The sequence below is a fragment of the Lasioglossum baleicum genome, chromosome 6 (assembly GCF_051020765.1).
Source record: "Lasioglossum baleicum chromosome 6, iyLasBale1, whole genome shotgun sequence".
Classification (NCBI taxonomy): Eukaryota; Metazoa; Arthropoda; class Insecta; order Hymenoptera; family Halictidae; genus Lasioglossum; species Lasioglossum baleicum.
In genome coordinates, this window is record NC_134934.1 from 1748326 (window position 1) to 1774453 (window position 26128).

The following is a 26128-nucleotide window of genomic DNA, read 5'->3' on the forward strand; positions in this document are numbered from 1 at the left end:
ATTGACATTTCTTATTGCGCAGCTTAGCGTACCCCCAAGTGTTCCTCGGACAACGGTGAGAACGAGGCTCGAGGGTGACGTGCATGCTGGGATTCGAGACGTTCATCACAATGGCCCCTGTCACTCGATCATCGAGGGATCCTTGTCGAAATGGGTCGAAACGACCATACAACAATCCTATCGAGGCATTACCGTCGACTTGGTACGCGATCCCGATGACTGCCTACCAGTCTAGTCGGTAGGTAACAGACTATAAGTCCCGGGGATTACGATCCGGTTCGCGCGGCAGTGAAACGGTAGCTGGTTCGGCAATTGATCATTCGCAACGGAGACACCAAACTTCCATAGAAACTTCTCTTTGTCTTTATTATACATTGTCACGTGCGCTCGGTCTCACAATCTCGACCGACCGCGAGGCTCTTACATCTACAGACGCCGCGCCGACCGACGAGAGTCACTTGGATCCGAAGAGAATCGCCTAACCCTCGGCTCCCGCAGGCTCCTCAGCTAGCTCAGGGCCATTCGAGCCTTTACACGTCAATTTCTTTATCTATCTCTATCTAACCGCGAATTGACTCTTCTTTTTATTTAAATCTCCGATATAACAAAAAATTAAGAGATGAACCGAGCTTCTGAGAGCCTGGGTCACCATCGACACGAGAGAATTCGAACGTCAGCTGTGCGTTCGACGCAGATTTCATCAAAGCAACCTGAATCGATCGGTCTCCTCGGACGGCCACGATCGAAAGCAATTATCGTTGAACGAAATAGTTTCCTGGCTAAATAGTCTTCTTTCCCAGGTGTCCCATTGTCGTCACCAGGCGTCGCGACGTCGAATCCATAGGACTTCGTTCTCGGGTCTATCCGCAAACGTTCCAGCTAATGACAGTTCTCGCCAGGACATGGAATCCTCTGGTTCTGCGGAATGGACCGAGATGTGGAACCCGGCGACGATTCGGAGATCATGTGAGAAGCGACGGAAGCATGGTACCTAGGCCGGGATGTCCGGGCAGGAAAGTTCGTGAAGCATGTGTATAGCGTGAAGCAAGTAAAAAAAGAATTCCAGGAACGTAACGCGTTAGAACGAAGCTGTTCTAGAGCAATGTAAAAACTAAGGGCTGCAGGCGTTGGCTACGTGGAATGAAGCACGGCACGAATCTACCCTAATGAACTTGGTGAACGCTCTTCCTGCGGTCCTCGGTTAGTCTAATCCAGATGATGTCAGTTCATGAATTAGTAATCATTTTGTGAGATCTTATTGTATACTGTTTAGAGTAATTCGGGAAATAAATTCCGCGGGTCCTATGAGGACTACGATGCTGGTGGATGATAGCTGATTGCTCAATACTGATCCTTTTTATTTTAAATCACACTGAACGAGGAATCTGAATTCTCAATGGATTATTAGAACTTCCAGTCCTTCCATTTTAAATCACATTAGACAAGAATACTGGACATTATAACTTGACAATGTCGAAATAAAACAATCACGTCCAGCGTAAGAAACACCCAAATTTACCGATCCTTCTGAAGGACATCGACCAACTCGAAGCATGTGATGTATTTGATCAATGTGCTGTAATTGTTGGCTTTTCAGACTCACCGTGACTAACCTCTTAAATACTACTTCGACTCCCAGTTCCTTAAAAAATTGATAGAACTTCGGAAGCCAAGGATTAGCTTCTAGAATCATCGAACTGTATACAACTTTCACTAGACTTGACAGACTGATTGGTTTCCTACATCCTACACCTTCCTATAAAAATCAAATCTCCAATAATTTGGTTGATATCAAATGACTTACTTATCACATCGTTTCGCTAATTTGTTCATAGTCGAGGACCGCAGCAGAGGATGAAACCCGCGTCGAACGGATCGGGGGTAGTTAACAATGTCGTATAGTTTTCCCTATCTAAAAATCGCGCCCGACCGTTCGTGTGCGGGCTGATTAAAATTATCGTCGACAGTTAAAATCGTAAGGCGGTAAGTAGCGACCCGGTTTGTCGCGAATGAACGTCTTGGATGGTTTAGTTTCCCGGGCGCTGCTCTCTGTTCGTCGTCTGCGCGGAGGTGACACGATCTCGTCGAACATGGTGTTCATTATGGGAGCATTAAGGCGTGGAGCTGGTGGCGGTGGTGGTCGACGGAATGCCTGTTGATGGTGGTCCGGCTGCCGGCATTGTTGGCGGTGCATAAGGGCTGCCACAAAGTTGGTCCGCGATGCGTCCACCCTCGCGTAAACCACTCAGAAAGGCTCCGTGCACGGTGGCTGGATAATTTCGGATCGTGTGCTCACCTGGAACGAGTAAAACCGAGACTGATCTATCGTTGCTGAGAAAAGTACACTGGCTACCACTGAGAGCCCAGACAATGTGGCAAAATGGGCTTAAGTCTTTTTGTATCGATGTTTCTAAAGATTTACTGTTTGGTCATCTCATTGAAAAATTTCTCTGATTCCCGGGACGTTCAAGAAGAAATATTTTAGACGATAAAACCATTGTTTCATTTGGTCTGGTTTTCAGGAAGTTATTCTACAAAGTGGAAGTTCGCGGTAAGATCCCCAGTCTATTTATAACATCCTTGGAAAGTATGAAACAGTTCCGATCATACTTTCCCAATGATATTATGGCTTCTGTACTTGTTTCGCAGGAACACTTTATCCACTGGTAATTACTCGATAATCCTTCAAATCACTGAAGATAATTAACTAAGGCATTCTGAATACGCCATACAATAATAACAATAATTACCTTAATAACTTCTGTCGATATTGCATCTTAAAGTGAAATTGTTAAATTTAATTAATATTTCAGATGCAGTAAAATTATAAAAAGTTCTACTAACGAGTTACCTGTAGCATTAATATACACAATCGGCATTGAATAATTAAAATCGCAAAAAATCGCAGAAAATTCTGACAACTATAACTGCATGAAAATGAAGGTTTCTGGCAGCACATGAATCCTCCCAGTTCTACTAGTGCCGCATGGATTTATATTTTATAAAAATATTTTGTTCTATATTTTGAATTCCCCTTTCTACCTCTTTTTCCCATTTTGGAATCCCTTGTAATGGCAACTTTGGCGTTCTTTTGCTATTTGCGTTTCGCAAGTTTCATTTCCCTATATCGTTACAGTTCGGCGCGAGAAACTATTGTCCCGCGCGTAACCAAGAAATTTATTGCGATCCTCGGATACTCTAATATAAATTCTTTTGACATTCCGGGGCGCCTTTGTTCGGTACCCGACAGAAAAATCGGGTTGTAGAGGATTAGAGACGGCATGTGTTCATCATAGTTTCAGAGAGCGGACTTTAATCAACTACAGGCAGGATTGAACAAGCGCGCCGAGTGTGTACGGGGTGGCCGAACAAAGGGCGTCGAAAGCAGCTAGAGCGTGCCACAATAATTGTTTCATAGAACGATTCTATTGAATACTACCCACTGCGGAGAGTATTTAAATCCGCCAGGTTTCTGAAGCGTCTCGGTAGAACCGAACGGAGTCGAAAATCAGAAGGAGAAAAAGGACTTTTAGAATAGAGAGAAAAGCGCGTTCTTTCGGAAACGAAACGGCCTCGGCTCCGGCTCGACCATAAAACTTGCAACCGAGTTCCGCGGCGAAATTCAGGGAGAACCTGGTTGATTTTGTTTCACGCAGGAAAAAGAGCCGGAGGAATAAGTGGCCGCTCGGAATAACGCGTTGGCTAAATATTTACCTGCGAAAAAGACTCTCGGCGGCGGGGGTGGAGCGCCGGGGGTGGGTGTCGGCGCGACCGGAGCTGCCAGCAGATCGTAATCGCTGCCAGAACTGCCGACCGCGACGAAACTGTACGATCCTCTTGCCCACGGATCTGCCCTCCATCTCGTCACCACGCTCTCGCGAGGTTGAGGCACCACTTGGTTCCCGAAAATACCCTGGAAAGTCAAACTGGTCAGAACTACCCGCAGCTATACCCTAAATCACTCCTGAATAGCTGATTCGTCGTGGACAACTACTGGGAGCTACGCTTATCTAGCTGGACAAATCTGATGTATTTCTTTTCTGAATAATTTTATAGAGATGAAACCAATATAACAGTACACTCAACACTGAACCTACCGAGCACTAAAAGCGATTAAAATGTTTCAGCTTATAAAAATGACAAGACTCTAATTATTTAGATTTTGTGCAATTTTTATTCCAATATATGCTTGGATAAAAAAAAATGATCGAATCAATTTCCGTGTAAGCATCTTCGTAATTCCAATAATTGTAAAATGAAAAATATAAAACCGATCATTTGACCGGCAATGGTAGATTTAATGTTAAATTCGTTTTTATTGTCTTACATTTACATTGAGAAATCATTATAGCAAATCGTTTAGAACTTTGTCCAGCAAGAGTGGCGATTTGGGCTTTTCGATGTTACCTTTAAAACGGCGATGCAGCGTCCGACGATCACGTCGTCGCTGACGTTCTCCATCACGCAGGCCGCCTCTCCAGCAACCAGGGCCAACAACACCGGCGCCTTGTACAAGTTCCAGAAGAGGAAAAGCTCGCCTCGTGACGCGGTCGTGCTGCCCACGTGGCCGAACAAATTGGCGGTCGGGTCCCAGAAGATCCGCTCGAAGCACAGCACCACCTGACGTGACGGATTTAGTGGCGTTACACCTTCCATCCCCTGAATCTCCGAGCACAAAGCTAATGGCTCTTCTCCGCGGAGCCAGCGATTCGACGCGGTACATGGATCTCTGGGGTTCTACGTCAGGGAACCTCGCGAGCGATCGTTTAAACTATTGCTGCTACCTTGACGACTTCAAAATTTGACTTCTCTGAGGAACTATTCGCGATTTTAATTTGAGATCTGGCAATTGGAGGAGACGACTTGATTCATCATTTGAAGCCATGATTTTCGTGTATCAAATTTCTTTCTGTCATGTTCTCGGGAAGGGTTTAGAATGGAAAATTGCTAAGCGATTGAAGACACGATACAGAAATATCACGAAGAAATTTGTAGAATTGGCAAGTCTGCGGACTTCGGAACGGGACCTCTTATGTACCGGAAACTTCAAACTTGGCAAGTATCTTCTGTAGTTGTCTCACACTCGTGCGAAGTTACGCTAGATCGATAGTTGCAAGATTCGATTGCTACGAGTTAAGAAGCCGGGGAATCTTTTGCAGAAATTGAAACTCTACTTTTCAGACGGTGCTGACGGCGACCTTTCTAATAGCAGTCTGATTAAATCGTTATAACTTTGAATAGAACAATTTTTCCATTTTCTCGAAAGTTCGTTCAATGTAGCCACACAGTGTGAAATCAACACATTCGTTAGTTTCCTTTTGAAGAATTTTCGGAGATTGCATCAATTTTTGGTCGTCAAAGTAGGGAAGACACCTGTCTTTCTGATTTCGCACACTGACTACAAGTTTCTTTATGGGATGACACGCTCGAAAATTTACGGTTAGATAAAGCGGACGGCGGTTCTTAAGGATCGAACGCGTCAAGAGAAACTTTCTGGTTTCGCCATAACTGGGAACCGAGATATATCTCACAAAACGCGGAAATATGATTGTAAAGGAGAGACGAAAATGGAAGAGTAAGTTTATCTTCTTTAGAAAGCCTCGATTGGATACTCGAGGATCTGTTTGGAGAAAATATTGCATCTCCGGCAGATGCTCCAAATCCTGGAGTTTAAGAATTGCTCACGTAAACGCGCAACTGCATCGCATTGTTGATCTAGACATTATTATTGTTAAGTACACGAACGACAATCGCCGAGCGAAATACCAAGAATATACTCTTTGTCGAGGGAAGAGCACGCTCGCCTGCGAACATGTTCCTACCATTTACCAACATATAATAAACAAAGCCACAAAACAAATATTTTACATGCTTCTTTATACAAACGAGAACATTTACCATCTCTTATGAAATCATTTTATTCTTTTATTCATTTTATTTAATATAGCATTTCGATATTTTCCATCAAACAAGAGAAATTCAACAACTCATTTGCGAGAGACGTGTTTGAAACAATAAAACAATTAGTCAGAAAATTCAGCAGGTATTTGGAAAGCAGCTAACCATTCGTCATGCAAAGATATTGAAGTTAAGGAATAACGTGTCCGCAAGCGAGCAGCGTTCGTCCCTGAGGACAGGTCCCGAGGAATGGTCGGTTGCGCGCCGGTCCCCCGATTCATCCAAATTACCCTCAATTTATTCCGTTTCACCGGCTATCGGGCGAAAAATCCTGACAGCCGTAGCCCATTTCCCCGGCGCGATGAACCTTTAATTTCGCATACGAAAGTACGGCCTGCGGAGCGGTCGTAAAAGTGGTCGGTGTCCCCGGTCGCCAGCACGGGGAGGCCGTAAAAGGAACATGTCCCCGGCGTAAGAAGCGACACGAGCCACGTCACCGGTCGCTGCTCGCGACGAAAGAGACCGCCGGATCACAATATATCTCATTCGGAGCCGGTCGACAAGTTCGATCGTCGTTTTCGCCGGGCGCATAAATCAGCGGGGCCCAGAGAGGCCCCAGGGCCCGCGCGACGAAAGAGAGCGCGCCGCACAGTGGTCCCAAATCAGGATTTAGCGGCTCAGAATCAATATCAGCTACTTTTCAAACCTCTGAACAAGTGTCGGATAGACTGACAGGTAGACTGACAGTCTGATAGATAGGCAGTTACCCTTACTTTCTAAAATATTGTTTTGACATGAATACGCTCTATCGCAAAGAGACATGAATGTTCTAATCTTAACGATGTAGTTGTGACTCTTCGTAAATATATGTAACTATTATTAAATAGAAGCCACTTGTACTGTAATTAGATAGAAGATCACGGTCAACGATTTTGTAATTGAGTGCTTGTAATTCTGTTCTCCGTTAGTAAATGGAAAAAGGATGTCGAAGATAACCGAACGAATTTGTGTTATTACCTAATCATTCGAACACAGCTAAGACTAATTGGACAGCTAAGACGACCACTGTGCGCCGCGAAGACGATTTACTATCTCCGCTCTCTCTTCCTCACCTGTCCCACAGATAGCGACATCATTGGGGCCTCTCAGTGGGCCTTACCTTATTTAAATTGCCGAATCCGAGCCTCTGTATAGCCTGAGACTTCCAGTCCGGAAGCGGCGGGTTGAACGCGACCGCTGATGGTGGTGCGGAAGCCTTCAGCACGCCGAGGGGCAGCGTGACCAACACCGCGTCCGCCTTGTACACCGTGTGATTTGTATGGGGGCTGCGAGAGGGTGCTGCCCACACTTCCACGCCATTTACCCCGTACCGGACCGCCCTGGCAGCTGTGTTCAATCGAATGTCGAGGCCTTCCGAGAGAGCAACAGGTACGCAGGAGTAGCCGTTGCGAACTGCAAGGTATTGCAGAAAAAAGACTTGCTACAGTTTCCTTGGAAGAAACGACTTAGGGTGGATTTATAGCGGAGCAGCGAGATGAGCTGTGCGGTGAAAAAAAAGAAAAACAAAGAAAATACATATGTACTTTTTCATTAGCATGTGTCGAAATGTTGTCACGAATGATGGTTTCTTTTCACCGCGCCGCTATCATCGATGCTTGCAGCCCCACTATAAATCCACACTTAGGGTTGCTCGCACACCCCTGGACAAACAGATATCGCATGTATCATCGAGTTCTCATACACGGTGTCGGGATCACCCAAATGTAACCGATGGCACGCAATTTTTGTAGAAAAGGAATATTGGGAGGTTCGAGCTTGAGAATAATTTCCAGAAACGATTAGCTAAGGATTTTTTAATAAATTCTATTAATTTAAAATATAATATATTGTTAAAACACGCGATTTCCGCAATCCTCCACGATCTAATCACAGATGAACAGTCACAAAAGCGTTACGCAGTGCATCTCAGTGACCACCACGCAAGAAGAAGCTCAGAATCATCGATTAAATATTAAAATGGCTAACAACGAGGATCTTTCGCCTTAGCAAGGCGTGTCCGGCGCAAGGGGTGGCCCGCCGCCGTCCGCAAAATTCCGTGGGCCCTGACCTCACCGGATGCGATAAAGGCTCCATTACCGTTTAATTGGATATTTCGCATTAACGCGGCCAAATCAGTACACCTGACGCGGCCCTAAATCCTCGTAAGCACACTCGAACCCCATAACATCCGCTGCGCATGTACTAATAATGATACACAGGCGTCTCCACTTAGGGGGTTAATTATGTTGATGGCCGCCGGTGCGTTAACAAGCACTCTCCTATCGGCGCGGGCTGCGTTTCGGGTATTTAAATTTACGCGGCCTGGCCGCGGCGGAGTGCCATTCTAATTTTGAATTACCGAGGACACACAGAGAGAGAGAGCAAGGGCAAGAGAGAAGGAGAGAAAGACAAGAGCGAGACAACCCTCGGTACGGCAATCGGAAATCGGCCCCCGCGAATTCCTCGGTGGCCGAGTTCCCGATGGGGTCTGGACGGTTCCCCAGTCCATGGAGCCTGGAAAAGTTTCGGAGGGACACCTTGTCCGACCTGTTCCTCCTAGAAATTTATCGTCACGTCGAGAACGAGAGCCGCCTCGTCGTTTCGTTAATTCGACCGATTTAAATTCGACGTCGGCCTCCGTTCGGGGGCCGCGTGTACGTGTGTGTGCGCGTGTTTCTTCTTTTTCTGTTTTATTCCTTTCGGCTGAAGGAAACCGTTCAGGATTCTCTCGCCCTCTCTCTCGCTCTCCCGAGAGGGGAGGCAGGAGGAAATGATCGGTCGATGGAGGGACACGTCGCGCGACGCGGTTCGATCCACGCACGATTATTTGCGACGAAACGGTACGCCGGATTCATTATTACTTTAATTGGAATCCATTTGACTGGCGGCTATACGCTCTCTCCCGCTCGTGTCTGGCGTCGATTACAGAAACCCTTTCTAATAAGCGAGGGAATATTCAACAGCCAGTCAAGGGAACGATCCGCTGCTACCAAAATTATGGTAAGTCGACCCTCCCCCCTCTATCACTGTTCCCCTCGGTCCACTACCGAATGGGAAATTAATTCCTCGCAATGAGACGGTCGGTTCCGAGTCGATGGAAATTCTACGGAAAGGACTGATCCGGTTTCGGTGGCCGTGTGACAGTTCGTCCAGGATCTCTGAACAGATCCATGATCCTTCTGATCGTACTTTACGGCACTGCGCACCACCGTCCAGTTCCATGACACGTTTAACGCTGGCGGTTTCGAGCTTCTCGATGCATTTTGTGCTAAATTTTAGCTGCTCTTATCGGTGCGATCCTGCTGAGGTTCTTTTAATGACAGACTCGGCGAACTCGTTCGTTTTTCCGATCCAGACTATGCTTAATTTTAGTTGCTCTTATCAATGCGTTTTCCCTAAGATTCTTTTAATGCCCGATCAACTATGTACGAGCTCTATGGTGTTGGAACTCGTTCTTCGATGGGCTGAAACTTGTTGTCAACGCTTAATAGGGTGGTTCTGCTTCTAGCATGTTTATTTTTTGTTAATCATGATAAGTTCCTATCTACATTTTGTTGCAAATGTTATAAGTGTTATTATTTCTACAGGCAATTCTGATCTCCTATTATCGTTTTACTTTTATTTAATATCCTTTTATAGTATCCAATCAAAGATAAGAGTCTTCAATATGTATAAATAAATTTTATACCAGTTTTACTGAACCAGAATTTCACATAGCCCGACCTGAAAAATATCTCTCATCGCAGAGAAATTTTCGAAAGACTGTACAAATTCCAGTAGCAGCATGGGAGTACGACACATAATTTTCGACGCATGTTAGCATCTCTGTAATATTCATTTCGAAGCCAGTCTTTCTACAATAATTGCGTCTCGTTATCCTGCTTTTAGTTGACATTACCGTAGAATATACGTTGTGAAACAGAGAGAATTAATTTTCGGTGTATCCGTGAAATGGAATTCTACTGGTATGCTCTTCGTTACACAGTGCAGAGTGATTATATAATTATAAATTTAATTAAATGTTGTTACAACGTTTTTCTCTGTGATCGTAGTCAGGAAATATTTGTCACGAATTTTTTATTCGGCTGAAAAGGTCGGTAGTCGGCCGCACTGAAAAATGTAGCAGGCTTTTTTCGGGATGAACGTAGAATACGAAGTCCGTTGAAACGCACCAGTTTCGTTTCATATTCTAAATTTTGCCAACGACTTTTCGATGAAAGTTTCACTGAAAAAATTCTAGGGGAAAATTAGGTGCGGGAAAGCGAGCCAAGTTCCGAGCACGATTTCGAGTGTGTATAACTTTTCATCTTACGGCAGACGTTTCCAGAAATATCCAGCCTTGTAAATTGCACGTCGCAATAAATATAATGTGTTTTATACGCTGTCGGTCACGAATTTGTTTCTAAACCTAATAAAAGAACGTCATTCATACACGATTAACATGATAATCAACGCGTTAAAAAGATCACAGAAAATTCTGTTGCTACGCTATTTTCCAAAAGAAGACACCTGCAACACGCCCATAGTCATAATTTGCTGTGCTGTCTGCTCCTATGTTGCAGGTGGGAAGTAATTAGGGTTGCATGTGGACAGCTATTATGGTTATGGGCGTATTTCAGGTGTTCTCATTCGCGAAACAGACCATAATATACGTGTTCCTGTCTTTTTAACATTGTTTGAAATACATGGCTCACCGGAAGATCATAGCTGAAGGAAATAGGTCAGTGAGGTTCTTTATCAATTCAACGTTATCCTCAAATATCACAAGCCAAAATCTGTTTTGAATTTGCAAAACAATAAAATGTATTTCTCACAGCTGAAACAGAACATTGATGTACATAGAAGAGTTTGGAGAACATTCAATGGGTGAATGACAGTAGCGCCGCTCCATTAAGGAGAAAATTCTGAATCGCAGGGGGCGTGTCAGATGAGCTGACGGTGGGTCACGGTGTCACAGGAGGATCAGAAAAATCCCCGGAGCGTAGGCAAGCGTAGGCAAGCGGAGATTCAGCGCGCGGAAGAGGGCGCGGGCCACACGTTAACCGGAACCTCCTCTCGCGAGGACGAAGGTTCTCCGATCGTGGTCGCGAGCGGATCGAGGCAAGCGAGCGCGAAGGCAAATATTTAAAGAAGAATTTATCGGCGTAGAGGGGGGAGAGAGAAGGAGAGAGAACGATCCGGAGGACGAAGCAGGAGCGGCGTTTCTTCCAGGGCCGGCTTTTCTCGTTCTATCTCGTCCGGATCGGGGGCCCGGTGTGTTCAGCTCGCTCGCTCGAGCGGACGCTACCCTCTCGCGTCTTGTCTTCCGTTTGATCTTTGCTCGCAGTATTTTTTGACGGCGAGTCGAACAATTTGTATGCCGCGGTGGTTTTCAATTTACATTTAAATTGGTTGCTTATGGCGTTCTGTCGTCTCGACAGGAGTCGAAGTGCAGCCGGGAGCGCAACAGCGAGGGACGAGCTGCTGCCGTGGAACCGAGAGAGGATACGACCTGCAACTGACGGAGATACGGTGTAATGGTGGAGAGCAACGCGGAACAAGGAGAGGGGGCCAGGGATCCACCAAGAGACCCCCCTTACGTCGCGCGCGGCGCCCACCGCCTCGCGCGTTCTCTCCCGACCGTCCTGCTCGAACAGTCAAATACTGAAACGGTCCCGAGAGAGAGAGAGAGAGAGAGAGAGAGAGAGAGACTGGCAGAACTCTCTGCTCCGAAAGTTCAACGCACCGGCGACGCTCTGCCTCGTTTTTGCGCGCTACGTAAACGTGCCGGAACACCGAAACGGGGAGACGAGAACGCGGGGAGGCTCCCCGGTAACTTTCGCCAACGACATGGTCCTACCTACGCTGATGATCAAACGTTACTACACCGTGGATAGGGGATTTGCATCCTACACGCTGGTGCTGTACGATCCGCCGATTTTTAGACCGGGGGTAGAATCAGAGATCGACCCTCTAGGGGGAAAGTCGACTGTGAATGACGGGAAAGATACAGGATATACGCAGGTTTAAGGGAAATTGAAATTGTGCAGTGTAACAAACACCCAGTAGCTTATAAAAGGCAGTCCATCTATCCCCTACGTTCTTTCACTTGAAAAAGTACTGCGACGTAAAATGCAAATTATTGCGTTTTATCGCTAAATCGATTAGATCCTTATTATAACTTTCAATGCGATATAGATCTATCATCCCCTTGATTGGGGTGCATTTAGAGTATCCTCCACTAATATTTTGACATTTTCTATGAACGCAAGCATCCAAATTAAATTGACGAGCATGGTAAAATGAATAGCATTATTATAATATTATATGCAGTAGATTCACATCATCTCTCTAATTGGGGCACATTTGGAGCGCCGTAATTAGTTTCCTTTCACGGTAATATTCCAAATCTTCTTTTATAACGGACCATTCATTCGTATAATAAACAAACCGAACGTGTACATTAAAATCAGCTTACGTTTTCATTTGTAATATTTATAATTCATTTTTCTATAAGTAGCGGGCAGCCTTAGTATTTTGATCTTCCTCTTTGGTCAATAACATTCTGGGAATTCCAACGTGCACGGTAAAGCAAGTCGAACAATTACGATCTAATTTTTGCTGCAGCGAGATTGTCGGTAATTGAAAGAGCGTCGTCGTGGAGGTCGTAGACCGTAATTCAGCAGTTAAGGGTTGATAATAGTTGAGCGAAAAGATAATGGGCAAACGATTACTCCTTTAAATAGAGTACACTTCCGTCGAGAGTTCAAATATCAGAGTTTGCCGGTTGTTAACAGCCCCCAGCCCCCCGGCTTGCCCCAGAAATTCCGGGAGTGGCGCAGGAATACAGAAATTGGAAGGGTTGCTTTTCTTGTTCAGCCGACCGTTAGGTCAACATTCCGCGACGCGACTCTCGGAAGCATACGGTAAGGCAGAGGAAGTCTCATTTACCTCGGCGAGTAAACATTGATTTTCGGAAATCGGGAGAGGACCGTCCCCGGCGAGCGAGTCCTGCAGGTGAACTTCCACCTTTGCGCCCCCCCCCCTCTCTATCTCTATCTCTTCCACGCTCACTGTACACACGTATCTCTCTTTCCACAGCGAAAAGCTAGGCTCCTGCTTAACGGGAGAGCAAATATTTAATAAATAAACAGCCCTGCCAGCCATCCACGGACACGTGGTCTGAAAGAAATTGATTGACCTTTGAGGATACTCTGCTTGCGCAGGAAGATCGTCCTACCGTATCCCTTACGTGATATACATGCCAAAGAGAATTCTAGAGTTACCCGTTCTAAGGAGATAGAGCAATTCGACGCGAGGAACATACATCGCCCGCGAGAGATGCAAGATTTGTTATTCCGCTGGGATCTGGGCAATTCTAATATCGGTACAGGGTAGTCGAACTTTCGGGCATTCGTTCCCCTCTCGATATTACTTTTCTTCGCACTTCCCTCGTTGTTTAATCAAATCCAACCTCGAAACTGGGAGATTCAAACAAAAATAATTTATTAAGGGACAAACTGAGTTTAAAGGACGTTGGGGTCGCATGCCCTGGTATTTGCAGGAAGTAGAATCGGTGCTGTCGTTGAAGGGTTGATCATTATCTTTAAATCGAAATAAAATGTTGTCCTCCAATTATGAAAATTAGGCAATACATCAGATGTAGTCATGCAACAAATACGTTTTCGCCTTCTTTTGGGAAACATTGGGGAAGGAGGAAGTTCTAGTCGCTGCAAAAGAATCATACGGCGAGGGTTGGATAATTGCTAGACGGTTCGTGTGTGCAGTTAGGACACGAAACGGGGTAGTTTCGGCCGGTTGCGTTCATGTTTGTCCCGGGACGGAGTATCGTCGCGGGAATTAGTACACAGCACGAGGATGTGCGGTGGGTTGTCTGGCGCAACTCCGTTTCACAAACTCCTCATTACGGCGGCGTGGCGCGGTTAACAATGAACAGGCTCGAACGGTTCGCAATCGAAAATGAAGATCCGCGATAACAGGGAGAACAAGAGCGAGAGCGAGAGAGAGAGAGAGAGAGAGAGAGAGAAACCCGTCTTATATTCGCGCAGGTGACGCTAAGCGGAGGATAGACGGCGCTTGCCGGATGTTGACAAGTAAACAGACGCGATACACATAAATTAGCGATTACCCGGCTCGTTGTTCCGCAGCCGAAAACGTTGAACTTCTGGGTATGCTAGCAGCGAGCCGGCGACATAATAAGATTAATAGGGACGAAAGTTCGAACGAATGCTGGGGCCCCGCGCCTCTGTTTGTCCTATTAATCATACCTGTCGGCGCGGACTCGTTCCCCGGGCCATTACGTTAACATTCCGAACTGCGCCGAGTCCAAAGTCTGTTTGCCCAGAGGACGTCCGGCGGAATTCCCTGGACAAACGACCGCTAAATGAGCGGAAGTGTTCCCGAAGACGGCGACGGATCCAACGATGGACGTCTTCGGGGTAGTTTGGCGAACGGTTGGACTGCTTTTGCATCGAGTGTTCTAGGAGAAATGGCTGGTCCGTGTCACCGAACAAGGAATAATCGACAGCTGCTGATCGATATCCTACTAACGGAATATTGTGCAAGCTGGTTCCTCTTTTGGGTACGTGATACGGTCCCACGATCAATATAATATGCCGACCTCACCAAGTCTAAATTCTTACTATACAAATTTTCTAAAATTACATTCTCCGGAGTGGTACTAATAAAATTATTATCAAAGGTTTCCGAGATAGCCAGAGCACACAGCGTCGGCACGAAAATTAACAATCTAGATCGCACGGTAGGTTAACAATGGCGTCTCTTCCCATTGTGCTGGAGTACTAATACCGGCAGCTTCCCGGGCACCGTTCCCGATAAAGATATTTTAATGAACGCGGCCCGAAAACGATGCTTGAAATAAGCCGCGTCTCTTTAGCATACTCTCCGCCAAAATTTCGTGGTCGGAGGCCGCGTAATTCCTCTCGCAGGTTGCTGTTTCCCTCAGCGTTCATTTTTAATACTCCTCGCAATCAAAAGAGAATCGCGTTTACCGGGTTTGCATGAAATGAAACGTTCCTTCGGGGAACGGGGGGGGGGAGGAGGAGGAGGAGAAAGAAGGGAGAGGAGCCAAGGACTCTGGCTTTAAAATGTTGAACGTCGGCCCGTGGAAATTACGCCGAGACAAAAGGGGTAGCGTTCGAATGAATTGCGGGGGTGGCCCACGCGAAGAATAAACGTTATCCGTTGTCGTTTCGGCGTCCTCGTTTTTCCGCGGCGTTATCTCCGCGGTTGTCCCTACCTTCATCGGCGGATTTACCATCGGCAGCGTTCTGTATAATTTGTTCAGATTGCGATAAAGTTAATTGGAGCCCCGCGCGGAATTTATGACGCCGAGGGGGGCAGAGAGGAGGCCGGTGAAGAACGGGGGCCCTTTCGACGAAGAAGAACCCAGAGATTCCTAGATCGCGCTAGTAAGTAACGCTCGCCCCGTAGATCGATATCGAGCGGCGATTTATTACGATTGTCACACATTCTGTGCAAATGAGCTTGTACCGTGGCCTGGGCCCCGTATCCGAGGGATAACCGCGGTATCAAAGAAATTCTTCGCGCTCGCATTAAGATGCCTGCTCGTTCTATTTTTCTTGCGTAGAGACGATACCACGGCACCGGCGAGGATACGGCCTGCAGAACTCTACCGCTTTTTCGGGGATCGTTAGCGCTAATGGTTTCGAATGGCCTGCATCGCTCGCGTGACTCCGCGGACGGCCAAGAAGCGACATCAGCGGCCGACGCCGGAAACCACTGAGCAACGCATCGGTAAAACAGCGGGGATCGATGGATCTTGAGGAAACTTCTTACTAGGTCTGCAGAATTTCATCGAACGTTTTCTTTACTATAAAAGAATCAATTTTTAAATGGAATCCTAGCTGCTGAATTCGTACTGGGCCTTTATCACTGTTGTATGAGGTAAAATTCAAATTTATATTCAATGAAATTTTAATATTATTCCTACTCTGATATTTTTAAATTGCAAACGTACATTTAGCGGCACTCATCTAAAGTAAAAGACGGGACACTAATATTTAAATAACAAAAAGACCCCGTGTGTCTTCTTTTTATCTACGTGCTCAAGACTTTGATCGACAAGTAAGTTTTCCACGGGAAACATATGAAATGTTTAAAAAATCCTCCTCCAGGAGGAGCGAGGGCGACGGATAGGTGTCTAGGGCGCACTATACTTTCAATTACGTGCATCTGCGCGGAATTAGGTGGCGGAGGCTGGAACTGGGGCCCCGGTAATGCGGATTACGCGTAAGTATGCGAGGAGAGTGCGTAAAAGTGAAAGATCGGTGACCGAGAGGGAAAGGAGGCGGGGAAGTTCGAGGAAGGAAGGAAGGAAGACAGATAAAGGTAAAAGAAAGAAGAGATTCGAGAAGAGAGAGGGAATGCGAGCAGAAGTAGGGAGAAGAAAACCAAGAGAACGTGGAAGAAAGGTGAACGCAAAGGGCCCCGGCTCGCAGCAAGAAGATATTTGAATACGACTATATACCGGGAGTAAATCGTATCGTCCGCAAACGAGCAGCGTGCTACACAAGAAATGCATTTGCCGGATGCAGTGCGGTGGGGATAACGGGCCCCTCCCTGCAGCCCGAGGGGGAGCAGGGCGCACGCCGAAAGGGGTACGAGTAGCGATGGACACCGGAGAGTCCGGAGGCCGCGAGCTTTCGAGCAATTTCGCCCGAATATTGTACCAATTTGGCAGGACCTGATTGGGATGATTGATGGCCTGGAACTGGGTGGTTTCGAGAGCCGGGGCTTAGACGTTCTTGGGAGGTCGACAATTTTTAGGGACCTCTGGAAATTGGACAGGGCGGACGCTCAACGATCCGCTGCCAACCCCTTGCTGTTCACGTAAATTAGCGCGTTCTTCGTACCCTGGGATGCGTTACGCTTTACGCTGATTAATTCTCCGAGCGTGCCGGGCTAACGACCTTCTGATTAATTCTTTCGGCTCTCTGAGCATGATTTTTCAGAACCAGACAGAGAACCCTTCGCTTTTTGCGTGGTTATATTTTGTGCAAAAAAATGATAAGAAAGTGGGCAACAAGCCCAAAATTATTAAAAATCCGTTAGTGGTATACACGTAAAAAGATATACATAGATGCTGAAGAGGTAAGGGTAACTGATGAAGCTTGCTAAAAATCGTGGATTGTAACTAATGAATTTATGGTAAATGGTTGAGTGTATTTCGGGGTGATATGGGGTTTGGGCAGTTCCAGTTTTCAGGAATGGTCGCGGAGTCAGTTGAGGCCATCGCTAGGTGGCCGGAGCGTGTAAGGGGCCCCGGTAAGGCCCACGGAAAGTCCCCTTTCGTCTGGTCCAGGCGGAGAGCAAAGGGGCGCTATCGAGCGAGCTATCTCCCACCACCCGTACCAGTTGCGCCGTAATATATAGGCCGTATCTCAGGCCCGCAAATTGCCTTTTTAAACACAACAAGACAGCCGTGCCCCCTTTCAATTTACGCGGGGCCCTTTTTCGCGTGCGCGCTCCATTCCGTTTCCCTTCCCTTCCCTCACCCTCTCTCCTCCCACGTCCCTCTTTCACCTCCTTCTCTATGCTATATTCTATCTGCCCTTCATCCCTCCTTCTTCTGTGCCCTCGTTCTTATTTTGCATCGAGCGAACTTCATTCTACCAGCAGACGTTTCAGGGAGTCGATCGACAGCGTTCCCCGGCATTTCATCTAAGTACACATTCCTTGAGGAGTCCTACAGGAAAAACGTTGCCGTTATTCGCATAATTACAAACGCGGCGACAGCTCGACGGCTACCGGCGGCCGGTACATCGAATCGCCACGGGGGCCTCTCACCGAGTATTCAGAAATCGAGATGTAATGAAAATTAGTATCGGCCTTCCTCATCGTAGTCAATGACTCGGGGAAGATGATAGTGCAAGAAACGATCTGATAATCCGTATCGGGCGTAGACCAGCACGATGCCTCTTGGGAACGGTGCTTGAGGGCTGGTGACGTCAGAGAAAAAGACGCTGACGATTTTGCCAGTTCTGCGGAGATAGAAGGCTGTTCGTCTTGCTCCCGATTTGTAGACTGCACTGAGTGGGCGTGGCCTTGTTGCTCTCGATTTCAACGGGACTTCCCATATTCTTCGTGTTCGTGTCACAGTTAGTGTTTACAAGTAAGTTTTGTTTTATTAAGTCAATGGTTTTCAGTGTATTCATTTATTTATAATTGTGACTCTGTACCTGTTGGCGATTGTTTCTTAGTATTTTTGAAAATCAAAGATGAACAATTATGGGCTTTCCGATCCAGTTTTCAGTGCGAGCAGCAACTTGATTCGCAGACCCATAAACTACCTCAATCACTACAGTCTAATTACTCCCATTCAGACTGTCTTTTATAAGGAAATTGTTAAGCCTCTTTCAGCTATTAACTTGCTTCCGGTACACACTATCATCGTTAAATTAAAAAGAAAACATAGCCTGATATATTATGTACAGGATCATAAAACTGATTCAGATCTCCAAGGACCTAGCCTACTCGCTAATTGCAAAGAAAACATTCTGATGAATGTAAGCAAATGCAAACTTAAATAAAAAATAAATTCTTTAAAAATTACACGTTCCCGTATAATTACACCGACTGTTTCCACCAAAAGGATAAGTTGTTCGAATCCTTAACAATACCAATTTTATATCTATATTTATCAGAACCTTTCTCTCTCGCTTTAACAGTCTTCTTTCTCACTCAGCGCCTATGGTATTTCCATATTTCCGAAAGTGCATAAATACCCGTCACAGCGTTGTTAAACGTGTGTACGCACAAATCAAACAAAGAGACGAAAAAAGTTAAAATTGGAGATACGGGGAGTCCCGAGGTACTGTAGAACACGGAGCATTCGCAGAGTTTTTCTTCAAGCAGCTTATTAAAACCATTCCCCGACGGACAGGAACATAATAACGATCATACTTCCCAGTTGAACGGTGTAGTTAAGTCTTGCGAGACGCGACGTGGCGAGCGAGGATAATTTGAAAATGTCTCGCGACGCGCGTCCCGAGGACGCCTTTTTCACCGTGAAGGACCGATTTTTCTGCGTTTTCGCAGGTCCGGTGCGTGCGTAAGTACACGAGTGCGTGCCGCAAACTTGTCCCGCCCCGCGGCGAGGAAATCGTTCCCCGAAAGAACCGTGTTCGCGGAAACGATTACCAATCCTGGCGAAGGATCATCGAGACGAATAGTGTTCGGGGAAATCTGCTGCGATTCTGGAACAACTTTTGCATCACATTGCGGTACGGACATGTCTGACAATTGAAGGTCATCAAGAGTCTGAGAATAAAAGTCTGATGTTCAATGAATCTTAATTTCTTTCATAAATTTCGATTGTCTTTTTTTTCGTTTTACTCTTTAATTGAAGCTGTTGTGTAATAAATTATGGTGTTATTTCGTACATACGAGGGGTAATTTTTACATTAAGTTTAATACCACCAACGACCCTCTTCATCGTATCAAGCTGACTGTCTATCAAAATGTAACAGCATTAACCAGATCAGTTAATCGAGGCTAGGCGACTGAAGGGCTCGTTTCCACGAGAGGGGGTGGGAGCAAGATATAAAGGAGGATCTGCGGAGGAATTTCCAGAGCGTACCTACCGCCTTCAGCGAGAGAGGCTGGTGCGCGCAGCACGAGGAGGGACGGTGATAAGCGGCGGAAGAATGATCTCGGTTGCGAAAGAGAGCAGAAAGAGGATCGAGAAACAGGGTGGGCTCTGGGTGGTTGGCTGGCAGGGGATGGGAGGGGTTGGTGCGGCTTTTAATCGGCGTAATAAGACGTCAAGGACACGCCGCGTTACCGGAAGAAAAATTCGTTCGGCGGCTCTCAGTTAAGCGATCGCCACCGCCAGGGCTCGACTCGACAAGATTGTCGATTTATGTTTACATACTCGTTTTACGTGAGATCTCGATAATTAGAGTAGTTACCCATACAGCGGCTCAACCGAAGGGGGAGGAGAAAAAGGGGAGGGAAAGGGGGAGGGGTGGGGCGCGGTCGGTGTGTGTGCGTGGCGGAACCACCTCTCGGCCAGGAGGATGATGCCGTGAGAGGATTTAAAAAATGGAAGAAGCACGAGGCAGCGGAGAAGGTTTAAACGAGGGCCGATTAATCCCTCCGAGGGGAACGCGGCCTGAAATTGGCGTATAGTCTTCGCCGCGTTATCTTCGATCGTAAAGCATCGTCATCTCCCGGCCCCGATACACTTCGAACGGCTGCTTATTCATCCTGCTCACAAGTCAATATAATCCGTCAGCGTCCCGAGGGTCCTCTAGCATTTTTTCCGCGGTTCGAGAAGCCATCGGGGCTCAACCTTGCCCCCTGATACACCTCGTTCGTCTTACTCCACAACGGAAAGCACCGGCTCTCAAGGAATTAGCTACTTCCTCTCGGCGAACTTGCTGGCCGACCACGATTGTACACTTCATTGAAAATGTAGTACCGTGTAGTTAGTATCTTTTCGTGTTCTATGATTTATGTGTAATTAGTGATCTAAAAATGTTCTAAAGACAAGCATAAATGCACTCCCTTCTTTTAATAATTCCGTTCAGCTTAAAATAGCGTCATAATATTCTTAAACTCTCCCGAACTCCAATCCTGTTTGAAGTCTTCCTTACGTTACACACATTCTGTCCAGAGTCCAGACCCCAAAAAGACACGAGTTATAAAGAATTAATGGAAAAAGATTAGACTGTTGGAGGAGGGGTAGATGCCGAGAAAGTTCTGAAGGGACCAAGGGCTCAGGGAACTTCGTTGTGCCTTGACGAGGGAAGCTTAGAGAGATCGAAACGTCGAACAGCAAGTTGTCTCGCGCAAAGTGAACTTCGCCGAGCAAAAACTCCCTCGTCTCGTTGGAAGGAGGATTTCGATCCCTCGAAAGATCCTGTCTACGGACCTTGGGCAACGCGGGTCGGGGGTAATGTAAATATTAATCGGTGGGAATGGAAGAGAGGCGAGATAAAGAGAGTGAGAAGCAGGGAGAGGAAGAGAGAAAGAGAGAGAGAACCGAGCGCTCGCTGCAGTTGATTTACAACGTGGCATCGCGGCCCCTGAACCAGCTATCGCGTATTTGCTCGTAATAACTCGGTTTGCTTTAAGCGCGTTTTGATGGTTCGCGTTATATACGATTCGACTGATGGTGGATGTAAACTGGCCGCGCCACGGCCGTGGATTCGGTCCGGTGCGGTGGAGAGTTGTTACCCCTGGCTATAGGCAACGCAGCGGGCGTCGAGGGAAGAATGCGTCGTTGAAGAAGGCGCGCAGGATTGGGTTCCGGCCAGCTGAAATCGAATTCTTCGGGAACTTTTTCAAACAACCGAACGTGCCGAGTGTTTTACAGCGAACGTTATATGTACCTGCGAATGAATTACTCAGGCGAGAACGATGGGAACGCGGCTAGCCACGTTCTGGTTTACCTTGTTCCACACTTGGGGGTGGTTTTTACTGTTTTTCTTAATTGTGCCCACGACATCTTTAATAAATCTAGCTTTATTATGAAAGTGCTAGATGAATGCCTTGATAATCTATTATATATAATTTCAAGTAATTTCTTAAGTATTTGCTATACTAAAAAGATAATTACGAAGTCAATAGTAAATCTAATTCCGATTCGTCCTAAAGAGCAGCTCTAAGATTTGTGGGGAAGTGGGTAACGATCGAGTCAAATCCAAAAAGCAGCGGGAGTTTATAACGGCGCGTATCGGAGCGAAGTGACAAATGGTTAACTAGAATCGCAAACAGTTTACTAGACAAATAGTTCGGCGCGGGCAGCGTTAAATAACCAATCGATCACGAGATCGAGTCCGGGTATCGGCTCCGTATCGGATGCGCCCTCGATTGGCGCACGTGTTGCCAATTACCTGGACGGCGTCAAACGGCGTCACAGTTGAATCCTCGATGGACGACGGACATGGACATCCGGCCGCCGAGGACGCGGAGGATGGGCAGGAAAAAAGGTTTATCGCGATACATCCGTATAAACCGAAGCATTTCCCAAACATCCTCTAGTGACCGTTCTTGACCCATTTACATTGAACAGAAACAACGAACACTAAAGTCCTTGTCACCAATTTATTTTTAGAGTACTTTCCTAGTCTAAAAATACTGAAGTAAGCTTGAAACGCCCATTGAATAACCTTAAATATCCTTGGCTAACTTTGAACGATCTTCAAAGACGAACACAATATGAATTTGTGCCAGCTCGAGTTATACACCTGCATAAATAAAAACATAGAAATCCACATTTTATAAAACAGCAAATATCACCTTGAAATCTCGGAAGGACGTTCATCCAGAGAAGATTTGCGAACACTATAAGATTGCCGCAGCAAGGTAGGTTTCGTTTGATACGTTTATTCAGATGGGCCATCGTGTGTTCGATTTCAAGTGCTTTTTGCCTCATTCAAACTGCACGTGCGTAACAAGCGCCGCGGCGCGTAGCGTCTTCACCAGCCGGATTCACGTGTGTAACCTCGAGGACCGTGTCCGGTTCTCCTCTACAATGAAGTCTACGACGACAACGACGGTGTAACGCGTAGCCGGAGATCTGTAGTGTGAAGCGGAGCGAAGTGACGAGAGCCGAAGGGCCGCGAGTAATTGAGTCAAAATTATTTTCAAGCGGCTGGGGCCGCGGTCATTACAGCGGTTAGCCTCAATCGAGGGCGGTCCGGCGGGCCGAACTTTCCGGGTGGCAACTTTTTCTGCTTTGATGATCACTGTCAGTGGGCAAAAGGCCGCTTACGGGGCCTCGCGCGCTCTCACCTCGCGCGTCGCTCCATCAATCTCTCGTAACCCAGCGTGCCGTTTTTACCGGGTGAAATTTATTACGCCGTGGCCCACGCTCTCACCCAGACCGCCCCCTCCGCGAGAAACCCGGCGACCGAACGACCGGGCCAAGAAGAACCAACTCGCAGACGAGCAACTGAGACACCGACGACGCAGGGCGGTTACCCTCTTTCCGGCCGAGTGCCACCCTGACCTCCCTCGGGAACCCGCGGGTCAATCTCTTCGATGGAACTTTGGATATCGACGAGATTACCTTGATAAAACCCCCGAGCGGCTGGGGACTCTGGGAACCTGATAGTTCCCTTTCTAATTCACAAAAGGGTGTGATACAACAGGGTTGCTGCGTCGTTCAACCCTTGCGCGCATTTTCTGTACAAAAAATTAATCTGCAGTTAATATCAGTCATAAGTGTGTACGTTATCATCTGTGTAACATATATTTACAAGTTACTGAAACCTTTCTTTGAGCTAATGAAATTCTTTCGAATAAAAGTAATTGATGATAATGGTGACATTATTTTTCATTCTTCCTTTCGAAGCAAATTGGTTGATTGGTTATTGGACAGCACATTTTATGTATTTTATAAGAAACGCAGTAAAACTATTGATTAGAAAAGTAAATTAACACAAAAAATAAATTCTTCATCTCTCCCCACGTTTGTCGAAAATTCGCAGTGTCAAAGTTGCCGGACATCAAAGATGGATCAGTTAAAGTCAGATTCCGGGGTTGTTGTTCGCCAGTGCGGTAAATCGAATTCTCGCTTGTCCGTTGACTGTCGTCGCGTTACGATCGGGATCGATCGGCGGTGGTTGACGGGCCACGTACGTCGTTCGGTCGGACACGAACGCGTCGATACCGATCGGTCTACGTAAATACGGAGGAGTGTATTGATACGATCGTAGCCGATCGGTATGGGATCTCCGGGTCCGGGACGCTCCGCGCCAGTTGAAATTTATTAGGGGCTCGGCACCGGCCGTATCCGCCGATGAATCGAGTGCTGATTGAGATCGCGCGGGTTCAAAAAAGTTCGTAATGCGCGGCTTTATCCGGCCGAAATGATTGTGGTTGTCGCGGTAATGGCCGCAGCGAACGAGAGCCGGTGCCGATTTTTCGACGCAGCCTCGTCGAACGTACACTTTCCCGGGACCAACCGTCGCGATTTTGTTGTTTGTCTTGCGCCGAGGCCTCGCCCGTTGAATTGAATAACGCGTCGTCGCCAGGATCGCGCTCCACCCCGTAACGATCGCAAACACCCGTCGATCGCGCCGGAGATCTCTCGGCTCGCGAACAGCCGTTCTCGCAGCGTGATACGTGCTATTGCCGCCATAACCTGCCCGCGTAAGTTGTACTTTTGGGAGTGGTTATTGCACCTTGCCCGCACGAATTAATGTGCAGGTAAATTGGGCTTGATAAACGAGGCCTCGCGCGCCGGCACTTTCGCATACACACGCCGAGTTAGGGACAGCTGTCTGACAGCAGCCTCCGCTTCCTCCGTCCGTAGACTCCGACGTGTCTCGAGGATATTGGGAACGTCGAGCACACCTGATAACTGCGGGAGTTCTGATAGCGAGTGTTTAATTACGACGTGGTCCCAGCCTCGCTCAAACGCGGCTCCATTGATTAACCAGTGCCCCACTGACTCGGTTGGAATGCTTCGCAAGAAAACGGTTCTACCGAGCTGTTGTCGCTCCTTTCTAGACAAACCCCGGTTTTGTTTTATCTTTATCGCGGTCTATGGAACAAGCCCGCTTGTTTAACACTTGAACTATTGATCCCTCAAAATGACGGAGTTCCGATTTTTTTCGATTCCGACATTCTTCGTTAAAGTAGATGTAAACCTAGGTATTGAGAAATTTTTCGCTGTGAATAAGTATGGAAAACCGGATAGAGTAATTGGCGGTGGATACTGTGTAAAATGAGGATTTTGACACTGGGTCAAAATAGATCCCAGGATAGTAGTACAGGGATTCAGGCAGAGAGAGAGAGAGAGCCCGATACCCTGTAACCCGAGTAGTTGAGAAAATCAGCGAGGAACTAAAGTTGATCCGGCGATCTGTCCCAGATTCCAGGGTACGTGTTGCATCGGCAAAGGAGAATATTCGCGGAGCGTCCTTATTAGAAGGAACCCGATCCCGAGTGACACACCGGTGTACCTGTCACCGGGAGCTTGTACGGCAGCGAGCGTTACAAGCGTTCGCGGAATTCCCGTACGATTCTCCCGCGTGTGCATTACGCTGAGCCACGGTATATAGCGTGCACATTGCACGCTGCACGCTGCACACGGTGCAACGCCGTCTCGCGAATTACGAGCACTACCGGCGACGATTCTTTAATAAACCGTTAGGCCGGCTAGCTCGCACAGTAGGTGCACGTAACGGGCGAGCATTGGCCGCGGATAAAAAGGGGTTATACTATACGTTAATATATCAGGTTATCTTCGATCAGCTTTATAACGATACTCTCCCGGTCTGCCTCGGGAGAGCCTCTCTTAACAAGCGGCCGGATTTTTCTGGCAGTTAATGGCGACTTTCTCCTGTTTATTGTGCGCACGATCGTATCTCGTTCGAGAATTAATTAGTGTCAGCCTCTTTAAAAGGTCTGCGCAATTCTCACGAAATGCGCAAATCCGCACGAGAGCAGATTCCGGGAGAGTATCTGTCTCTGTTCATCTCGCCACCGCCGCGTCGCCCCTACCACTGTCGTTGTCTTTCTCCCGCTGCCGAGAAGCGTACGGTGCTCCACGCTCGTTTAGAAAGTCCACCCGGTCGTCGTCGTGCAAGATGAGCCGGTGTGCGAGAATAAAATGACCTTTCTCGTTTGATCCGCTCGATATCGGGGCATTCCAGCTTCGTTTCGCGCCTCTCCGCGATCAACGGCTCTACCCTGTCCCCACGCTCGCGCTCCACGGAACTCGCGGCAGCAGCGTCGCTTTTATCGCTCGAGTCACCGATCTTTCCTCGAAACGGATCGACCCCTCGCGAGAACTCACAGATGCAAACATAAAATAAGACATTTAAGTGGGAAACAAACTTAGATATTCAAACTGGAAAACTGTTTCACTGAAAAGTATTAAGGATGTCTCTAAACATACTGCAAGATGCCCTCCGCTGCAGTCTCACTATTATCGTTCGAGATACCCTCGCGCCAACTGACAACAGATGTAAGCAGCCAAGTCGAGAAAAACGTAGACTCTTGTTTACGTCTTCTAGCACTCTAGAATTTTCGAGTGACCCTCGGCAGAATGTTTAGGGTCCAGGATCCAGGAACCAGGATCTTTCCTCGTGTGTCCACATTGGAATGGAAAGCCGGGGCGGTCAGTTACCCTGTCACCGATGGACCGATCGGCAATGTCAAGTCGAACGAGCCGCACTTAACGAATCGCAAT

General features: G+C 47.1%; 1 protein-coding gene across 1 annotated transcript in view; it reads right to left on the reverse strand.

Annotated features, from left to right (window-relative positions):
• Positions 1 to 338: 338 nt before the first annotated feature.
• Su(var)3-3 (lysine-specific histone demethylase Su(var)3-3) overlaps positions 339 to 26128 on the reverse strand; it is a 136394-nt gene continuing 110604 nt past the window's right edge. The window contains exons 11-14 of the mRNA XM_076426623.1: positions 7058 to 7350; positions 4408 to 4620; positions 3715 to 3913; positions 339 to 2296 (exon numbers count right to left, since the gene is read on the reverse strand). Of these exons, the coding sequence (XP_076282738.1) occupies positions 2112 to 2296; positions 3715 to 3913; positions 4408 to 4620; positions 7058 to 7350 (890 nt within the window). The 3' untranslated portion in view covers positions 339 to 2111. The remainder of the gene's footprint in view (positions 2297 to 3714; positions 3914 to 4407; positions 4621 to 7057; positions 7351 to 26128) is intronic.